General features: G+C 34.0%; 4 protein-coding genes across 4 annotated transcripts; all 4 read left to right on the top strand.

The window, feature by feature from the left end:
* Positions 1–244: 244 nt before the first annotated feature.
* Positions 245–1,335, top strand: RO3G_15533 (phosphoribosylformimino-5-aminoimidazole carboxamide ribotide isomerase; the record flags this gene model as incomplete). Its single annotated transcript, XM_067670117.1, has 6 exons — positions 245–357; positions 411–676; positions 864–986; positions 1,050–1,100; positions 1,152–1,215; positions 1,263–1,335. The coding sequence occupies 6 exons, from the start codon at positions 245–247 to the stop codon at positions 1,333–1,335; spliced, it is 690 nt and encodes a 229-aa protein (XP_067526218.1).
* A 945-nt stretch (positions 1,336–2,280) lies between these two features.
* Positions 2,281–2,868, top strand: RO3G_15532 (uncharacterized protein; the record flags this gene model as incomplete). The annotated part of the gene is made up of 2 exons (XM_067670116.1): positions 2,281–2,355; positions 2,467–2,868. 2 exons carry the CDS (start codon positions 2,281–2,283, stop codon positions 2,866–2,868), a joined length of 477 nt encoding a protein of 158 aa, XP_067526217.1.
* Positions 2,869–3,221: 353 nt separating this feature from the next.
* On the top strand, positions 3,222–3,633 carry RO3G_15531 (uncharacterized protein; the record flags this gene model as incomplete). Its single annotated transcript, XM_067670115.1, has 3 exons — positions 3,222–3,337; positions 3,405–3,435; positions 3,616–3,633. 3 exons carry the CDS (start codon positions 3,222–3,224, stop codon positions 3,631–3,633), a joined length of 165 nt encoding a protein of 54 aa, XP_067526216.1.
* Positions 3,634–8,636: 5,003 nt separating this feature from the next.
* Positions 8,637–9,281, top strand: RO3G_15530 (uncharacterized protein; the record flags this gene model as incomplete). The annotated part of the gene is made up of 1 exon (XM_067670114.1): positions 8,637–9,281. The coding sequence occupies one exon, from the start codon at positions 8,637–8,639 to the stop codon at positions 9,279–9,281; it is 645 nt and encodes a 214-aa protein (XP_067526215.1).
* Between the last annotated feature and the right edge of the window lie 462 nt (positions 9,282–9,743).

Here is a 9,743-nt window from a genome sequence, read left to right as displayed (position 1 = left end):
TATATAAACTCGAGTTACTTTTTGTAATGACTGCATTAAACTCTACTACGGGTGCATAGGGCTTCAGGTTGACAATACCAAGTGTTACTTTGATTTTATAAAATACTGAGAAATCTTTAATCAAGTGAGGACCAAATTTATATATTGTCATTGGAAGGGAAGAAAAGAAGTAGACTATTATAAAGTCCACCTGTCCGCTGTATTTTTAGCTTTTTTTTTTTTTTTTTTTTTTTAACCTGTCAAAATGACACGATTTAACGGTTGCATTGATCTTCATCATGGCAAAGTGAAGCAGATTGTAGGTGGTTCACTTGTTGATCATTCACCTGAACAGCTGACGACCAATTTTGTATCCGAGTAAGAAGCTATTATCAGGATTAGTTGTAATCGATCTAATGGTCTCGCGTTAGAGAACAGCCCAGTTATTATTCTAAACTTTACAAAGATAACCAAGTGACACGTTGTCATGTCATCAAACTTGGACCTAATAATGATGAAGCAGCCAAGGAAGCTTTAGAGACTTGGCCTGGTGGACTTCAAGTAGGTGGTGGTATTACGATTGATAATGCTGAATACTGGTTATCGCTTGGTGCCTCTAAAGTGATTGTGACCAGTTGGTTATTTCCTGAAGGAAAGTTTTCATTAGATAGACTTGTTCAATTATGTGAGCGTGTTGGTAAAGATAGATTAGTCGTCGATGTGAGGTAAAAAGAGAGAGAGAGTGAGGGTGTGTGGGGCTCGTTGGATAACTTGGTATTTAGTTGTCGAAGAAAGGAGGATCGATGGATTGTGGCTATGAATAAATGGCAAACGATGACTGATATGGAAGTGAATAAAGGTGCCTTTGTCTATTTCACTCGTAGCATCTATACTGACACAGACAATAGAATCACTGGATTTATTAGCTCAATACTGTAGTGAATTTTTAATTCATGCTGCAGATGTTGAGGGTCTTTGCAACGGAATAGATCAAGAGTTGGTTAAATGTAAAATAAGAAAAATAGATTTTGTACTTGTCTAATCATCATCCTTTTCTGTTCTTTTCTTAGGTCTGGGTGAATGGACCACTATTCCTACAACTTATGCAGGTGGAGGAAGATGTAAGTTTTTCTTTGGATGTATACTCAATTGTATATTAATTCTCTTTATAGCTTTGGAAGATTTAAAGTTGGTGGATCAATTATCTAATGGAAAAGTAGACTTAACATTTGGAAGGTAACAAGAAGCATTGTTTGGTATGTTTGTTATTAATTCTTTATTAGCGCTTTGGATATTTTTGGTGGAAATGGTGTTACTTTTGAAGAGTGTGTAGCTTGGAACAAAACGCATGTATAAGAAAGTTGCTGTACAGTTTATAAATAAAATTTTGAAATTTCAATATCACCCTACTCTTCTTCACATTGATTAATGCAATACATCAAAGGAAGGCAATTAATTTATCATGGACATAGCCTATGACTGTAGTATCTTCACATTTTGAACATGAAGCAGTATACTGGCTGATCTCTGGTTTATTTTTTACAATAAAGTCTATCAAGTTCAATTGGATCAAATAGTCTTTTCTTTCTTTCATTTAGTCCATGCTATATCAAAAGAGAGGTAGCTACCTTATCGTTAGTACTGCTTATTTCTATTTTATATTACTGAATAAACCCAAAAGAAAAACAACACATCTTTGCAATTATTTCATTCGTCAATTGAACCCAACCTTACTTGAAATACTTTTAACTGGATTCCAACCTATGAAGGATGACTTACACATCACAGATGAAAAGCGTGTGTGTGTGTGCTCTTTCTTTGGAGTCGTCCATAGTCTGATTTATCTTTCTAAAGAGAGGGAGAAACACGGATGACAATCATGAAAGAAACGGATCGGAACTACAATTTTCATGTGCTTCCTAATTTTAGAAATCAATGCAAACAAACATCGATTCTCATTGGCCCACAGGATCTGTAAAAAAAATGTATGAACCCAAAGTGGAAACACATTTTCCGCCTCCTTTTTTCCCCTTTGTCGATGAGTTCAACAGAGAACGAAAAGAAAAAGAAAACGGTTTCTAAAGAAGAATGGGAACAACGTTTAGCAGAAGTCAAAGTGAACAAACAGTAAGTGAAAGGGATGAAGGAAGGAAGGGAATTAATTAGTTTCAATGTTGTAGGGATCTTAATCAACTTGTAATGAATTATTTGGTAGTTGAAGGATATAGAGACGCGGCAGAGCAGTTTAGTTTAGAAAGTGGTCTAGAGCCAACAGTTGACTTGCAGTCAATACAAGAAAGAATGGACATTCGACATGCTGTTCAATCGGGTGATATTGACACGGCTATTGATTTAGTCAATGAGTTAAATCCAGAGGTAAGGGGACTCTTGACGAATACAAAATAGCTTTTATGCTTGCCTTTTTGCTTACGATACAGCCTACAGATTCTAGATACAAATCCTCAACTTTCTTTTCATCTTCAACAGCAAAGATTGATTGAGCTTATTCGTCAAGGAGCGTTTCAGGAAGCACTTGAGTTTGCAACCGAAGAAATGGCGCCCAGAGGAGAAGAACATCCTGAATTTCTAGCAGAACTCGAACGGACGATGGCTCTGTTGGCATTTCAAGACACGATAGACAGTCCGGTGGGAGAGCTGCTTCATCCGGGACAACGACAAAAGACAGCGAGCGAACTGAATGCGGCGATCTTGATCAACCAATCTCAAGAAAAGGATCCCAAATTACCCAATCTATTAAAAATGTTGGCTTGGAGTCAAGAACAATTGGATGAGAGAATGAATTATCCAAAAATTGAGAATTGGGTCAAGGCAGATTTAGTGGTACGAGATGAAAATGGAAATCAAATGGAAGAAGACACGTCTTTGTAACACATTTTTTTTCGATCAAGTGCAGTTTTCGATCAATAAGAAGAAAAAAAAAAAAAAAAAAAAAAAAAAAAAAAAAAAAAAAGTTTGTGTAATACCCAAAGATTGCAATTAAGAAGGAAAATGTTCTTTTAAGGGAGCTTTCTCTCTCTCTCTCTTTCTTTTTTTTTTTTTTTTTTTTTTTTTTTTTTTTTTTTTGCCATACCAAACAAGAATAAAAAATTCTCTTTCTCTTCTCTCTCTCTTTTTTTTTTGTTCTTTTTTCCTTATTTTTTTTTTTATTTTGAAAAATGAACGCGTGTATGTGGGCTATTTTAACGAATGATGAATTAAAGTTTATTTATAATTCGTTCAATATGAAATTAAAAGGAATTTCATTATTTGATCTCATTCATCCTGAAGAAATGGATTTAGCAAAGAAAGATCTTTATCAATTTATGAGGTCAAAATTACTTGCTGGATCTGTTACAAAGTAATAATAATAATAATCATGTCATCATGATCCATTGCTTATATGTTTTTTTTTTTTTTATTTGCAGATGCCGATTAAAAGATTATAGTCAGGTTTGTGTAAGATGTTGGTAACAAGTGAATAACAAAAGAATAGAAACATATTTATTATGCTTCATGGGTTGTGGTAGACATCATCATGTATGTAGCCACAGATGATTTAGTGTTGGCCTTTTTTCATCAACAAGAAAAGGGTAATTGGGGCTAATGATGACTATATGTTTCTTATCATCAATATAGGATCAACCTGTGGAATGAATTCGATGGATGACATTCAGCACAACTTGCTTCAATCATTTAAAAATTATTGTTTAAACAACAAAACAGCACCACAACGTATACTTCAAGTTATCAACAATCAAACAAAATCTGTGATACTATCATGGCCCGATCACTATCCCCACGAAATACTAGATGACCGTCCGGCCGTATCACCAGGTGTTGTGTCTTGCTTTCGATGTGTTCAACAACCTTCTCGAATCACACCAGATAATGTTTATTTACAAAGCCTTTATATTGATTATGGACATATTTCCTTTATTATCACTCTTATAGTAAAGAAGCGGTAACCTAGGGATGAATGATGTAAACCACTTACTGATCTAGTGACAGGCCTGTAGCAGTGGATGGATACAAGATACCCAATAATAAAACAAATAGATATTCAATCAAGCATTCAAATCAAGAAGACCATCCGTACAAATGCCAAAGTTGTGGTACTCAATCAAGTCCTGAATGGCGTAGGGGCCCCTCTGGTCATAAAACGTAAAAAGAAATGAATTTACAATAAAGAGAGCTAACGATTGATTTAGTCTATGTAATGCCTGTGGTTTAAGATATTCTAGATCAATGGCAAGACAAGAAAAGATGGCACAGCAAAGACTACCCAATTCACCACAACCTTCCTCTTCTTCCTCTACTTCCTCCACTTCCTCTTTGTCAAATTCATTTCTTGAATTACCTCAATTCTTTTGCAAATATTCTCCTTACTAAAAAATAGAAAAAAAAAAAAAATTACAATAATATGAACCCTTCTTAATAAAAACTGTAGCACACAAAAACGGCTTTATTTTTTTTTTTCTTTCTTATTCTGACGTGATGTTACGTTACACTGAATCTCGGTAGGGATGGTTTTTTTTTTTAAAAAAAAAAGAAACAATATTTTGTATATAAAAGGGAAAGAAAGAGAGAGGTTGTAAATAGGGGGACGATGATGAAAGAAAAATAAAAATGGTTTTTTTTGCTTTATTTGAAATACTATTTATCTTTATTTTACACAAAGAATAAAAACATATTCTCAATAGTTTTTTTTTTTTTCTTTGTAAATGGTATTTTATTTATGTGACGCACAAACATATTCTCAATAGTCATACATTAGCCCAACGCCAATGAGCGGCCTTTTAAATGAATGGATGAGAAATAAAATCACACTTGAACTTTGCCACAAGGCCTGAAAGGATGGAAATAAAGTGATGAAGGTTAGTTTATATCCTTTCAATGTCTGACTTTTCTAATAGACATACTTCAATAAACGATCTTTATTTTTTGGAAAAGCATAAATGAAAACTTTAAATAGGCTCACTCTTCAAACATTTTTCAAATGCATCTACCGAGTATTGAGACAATGCTAACGATATCCAAGAGAAATAGGATCACTGGCTGTTGATATTCTAATCATCATTCTCAAAAGAGCTATGCTTAATCTTATTTTTCAAATATAAACCAGAAATTCTCAAAAATAATTTGGAAAAAAATCTCTCAGCTAAAGTTAAATATTTGATTTTAGTAGCTTTTTTTTTTGTATCTTTTTTTCTTTCTTGAAATGGGTCACCAACAGTTTTTGATTTAAAAGAGGTTGGCCTCACTTTTGTTTGTCTTAATTGTTCAACTAGTTAAATTCCAAAAAAAAAGAAAGACTGAGAGGAGAGTGGACAGGGGGGGGGGAGATAACAGGCTTTTGAAAGTAGCCATTGAATTAGCTGTTACCCAAAGGTATTATGCACACTCTCGAAAAAAAAAGGGGGGCGCCGTTTTGAGACGGTCAGATATGTTTAGTTTCAAAAGAAAAATGACCATGAGAGGAGAGTGGGGTGATCATCGGATAGGATCCATTTTAAAGCTTTCTTCAAAACATCTAAAAAAAATACTTGATGCATGTCTTTATGACCTTTCATACACGTTAAAGTATTATTTTGTGTATAGCTTCTTGCTACAATCAACACTCTGTAAAATTTTATTTTAAAATGTTCACGAAAACGAATTCGCATAAAAAGCATTGGTCTTTTTCAATTCGATCGATTCAAATGTTGTTGATCTCTTTTAGAGCATCGTTATTGACATCCTCCTTTCTCCCCTAAAAAAGTAGGGATACTCATTCTTCAGCTCTTGTTGCTTTTCCTGTGTAACCTTTTGTTTGACATTGTTGGTAGTTTGTCTTCAGTTGGATAGTGAAGTTTCGTTTTTGCCTTCATCACAAGACATCCTTGATAAATATGCTAATGAATGCCTTTATGAAACTTAAAAAGGGGGTTGACAATATGGCTGGAAGTAATCTTTCCAGTTAAAACGAGAGTGATTAAGTGTAGTCAGATGGAGATAGCTGCTGTTTGTAATTTTCTTTTTGAATGAATCAGTGAATTTTTGTACCGTTGGCGTAGGAAGAGAGCATAAGAAAAGCACGTAAAATTGAATATCAAAGTAGTTGATTTTGTTATGAAGAGTGTAGAAGCACACCTGTGCTCAGAGCTATTTTTTTGAAGCTGGATTCCCGAAATTTTTTTTTTTCAATCATTACTATGAAAACTGATATAAAAACAACTATGAGATTATGCTTGGTAAAAGTTACGTCTTTGTATCGATGACTATTTTGAATTCTATCATCCACCATTCAATTCGTAATACAGAAAAACTTGACGCGTCAAATAGCACCCTTATGTATCGGAGAACTCAAAAAGTACAATGAAATTATTGAATCAATGCAAAACAAGGCTGACGAAAACATGAGATTCAAAACAAATCAGGCCTAAATATCATCACATCTCCATCTTTAGATTTAGTAGGAGATCCTCAATTTTCGCTCACTAGTCCAGAAACATGTCTAAAATTAGCCTACAGTCATAGACTACACATGCATCATAAACAAAGAGACAAAGATGGCGTCAGGTATATTACGAGAAGTAGATTAGAGGGTTATCGAGGGTGAAAATAAGCCAAGATGTAGTGATCTCAATCGGCACACTGCTTCAATAACAAAGGGGTCAAAGAAAACTAATTTTTTATGTATGGATTGGATATAAAAAGACGTTTGAGGAGTGAAGAATATTGATAGATGATGGATAACCGCGAATTAGACATTGTGCTAGAGGCATTTTTTTGAGTAGAAACAGAACGGTCCGAGCTCTTGAATGGCCTTGGTTCTCTCTAGCTTGGATTAAATGCTCAAGAATTAGTTTGAAAATACAAATTAATCAGCACCAATAAATAAAATATCGTTCTCATAATCTTGAAACATTTCCAAAGTCTACTGAAAATCTAGTAACGATCCTGGTATTGCGGTGATTGTACATGTTTTTTAAGAGTAAATGTCACGCTGATCTGTTGTTTTTATATAGTCGTTGTATTATAAAAAGTGGCAAAAGTGCGACATTACTTTCTGAAAATAGTATGCATGTGAGAATAAAGAAAATTGTGATACGTCAAAAGTCCCACCCCCCTTTTTTTTCATAGTCCGTGCATAGGCAGCAACATTTGATCATTTCAATACGCTTGCTAGCGTTCTCTCAATGCTAAATACGCCATGCATTGAACAAGTCAATCTTTGTGCCATCTTTGACTTTTTTTTATTTTTCTAGACTACTTCTTTTCTTACGTGCATCCAAAAAGACTTTTACTGGTACACAGTTGGATGTTTTATCTCATTGTGTCTGTGTACAAATACTCAATTGTATCATTCAATTTCCTTGCGAAAAATGATTCCATTTCTCACCTATGCTTAGACTATTACAATACAAACGACAAGGAATCATTCAATCTATTTTCTTTTTTTTTTTGACAAACAAATCAAAAGAATGCAGAGCCCGATTTGCTTTCATTTCATTTTTTTTATGATTACCAAAAATATCCAAAAGGTGAACAAGCAATATACCATTAGAAAGGCCCCTTTGACTATTTGTGTTGTTGTGATTGGGATTAAATGCACGATACACATTCAAATACAAGTAAAGTTCGAATAGAAAAGATACATCCCCCTCTTTCAGAGCAACAAGTGAAGGTTATCAGGATGGTAGCTCTTGTTTGAGAGACTGATTTTTGACTCATTTACTAAGTTATGTCAAGGTTATGAGTATTCCCATTGTCAGTGTGATGTACATCTGTTAAATATGAATGAGTTCATGTAGAATCAACCTAGATCAGTTGACTGTGCACAAGTACTACACAAACATCTATAGCCTTGTCTCTCTTTCTTTGCAAGTAGACAGTCTGTTGTGCCCATTCGAGGATAGAATAATAAAGTACTCAACATTTTATGATTCCTATGAATATAAAGGAGATGCAAAGAAGCAAATTTAATAACAAATCCTTTCATCACAGCCTGTTCTTTCTGTTTGTCTTTCAGACTTGAATGTCTTGTTAATAAAAATAAGATACCCTTGATTGAAATACATTACGCATGTGCTTGCATATATTGGCATCAAGAATAATTGAATCAACAGCATACGCAATATGTCAATAAACATGTGTATTTTATGTAGTATTAAATTTTTGTTTGTTTTCTCCAAAAAAAAAAGTTGTTGGGGGTTTATTTCTTGTGAACAAATAAATGATTGAAAAGTGCATTGTTTTTTATTCTACTTTATTTTTTTCTTTATCAACGATTTCAATCCTATTACAAGTTCAGCTATTTGTTCAACCACTTTTACGAAAAAGATGATAAGGAGCCCCTTTTTTCTTAAAGATGATAAATAACTATAAAGAGCATAATATGATCACTTGCTTTAAAAGATAAATATTCAAGGTAGAAAGAAGCTTATTTTCCCCCACAAAAAAAAAACTTGGTTATTGATTTTTGTAAAGTTATAGAAAACAATCATTCTACACTAAAGAAAGAAAGAAAAAAAAATCTTAAAGCTTATAAATCATATCATTTTTCCTTAAAAAAAAGCATGTTCGAATACCCTAAAGAAAAAGGGTGACCCAAATTAATTAATGAAAAAAAAAAAAAAGTCCCTTCTCCTTTTTTTTTTTTCTTCTTGTACGAATTCATGAAAACCACAAGAGAACCTAGTCAACCCAAGGCAACTAATATTATTCGACCTACTACCGCAACAACATATAAACGAGGTCCTTCTTCTGTTCTTTCAAGTTCTAGTACAGCATCATCTACTATTCGAAAACCTAAGGTGGCCACCAACATTGTGGAGAAATCTGGATTTAGTGTTTATTCACCTAAAAAACAACAACTTAGTCATCGGCCATCGATTGAAATATACAAACCAAGCAACGGGCTACCGAAAGTTATCAAACCACTGAATAATGTGCCAGAGAACAGTATAAGACCTCGTTTATCACGTTCTGTCTTGGGACCTATTAGCACACCAAACAATAACGGCCATCATATATCATTGAGTGAAGTGGGTAGTAACCATGGTAACAACAAGTATACAATATTTAATAAAGAGCAGCATGAAAAGCTGCTTATTTCAAGACAAAAAGAACAAGAACAGCAAGTGGATGATAGCGAAGAAGAGGAAGAGGAAGAAGAGGAAGAGGAGGAGGAAGAGGAAGAGGAAGAGGAGGAGGATCTGTCGGACAGTGAAGAAGAAGAAGATGAAGAAGAAGAGGAACCTGAAGTGAATGAAGCACGAACGAATAGAAAAGTAATAAAGATGCCCTTGTTGTCTAATTAAATTGACGTATTTCAAAAGATAGAAGATTTGGAACTATCATTGAAGTCATTACTTGTAGTTAATGCCATGTTGGAAGAAACAGTGAAAAAGCAAGCACAACAAATATTGCAATTGAAGAAGCAATCGAATGGAGCACAATATCAGGAAGTGGATCCCATGCTTGCACATGTACAACAACAATATGCAATAAAACAAGAACAAGCAAATAATGCAAGTTGGCTAGTGTGTAAAATGAGCAAAAAGCTTACTATTTATATAGGACGATGACGACGACGATGATTGGAAGAATGATGAGTTATTTCAAAGACTACATCGGGTGACAAATGATATGATCAAGCAAGGAGAAAAATGTATTGAATTTGAATATAAAATATTGGGTCGGGTATTGTCCAATTATCCATTAGAAGAAGAGGACGATGAAATAGAAGAAAGGTAATTGTATAGACGAATACTTCATAGCTA

This window comes from Rhizopus delemar, genomic scaffold (assembly GCF_000149305.1).
Source record: "Rhizopus delemar RA 99-880 supercont3.16 genomic scaffold, whole genome shotgun sequence".
Lineage (NCBI taxonomy): Eukaryota > Fungi > Mucoromycota > Mucoromycetes > Mucorales > Rhizopodaceae > Rhizopus > Rhizopus delemar.
The sequence above is the reverse complement of the archived record's forward strand: the minus strand, read 5'-3'. Positions and strand labels throughout refer to the sequence as shown.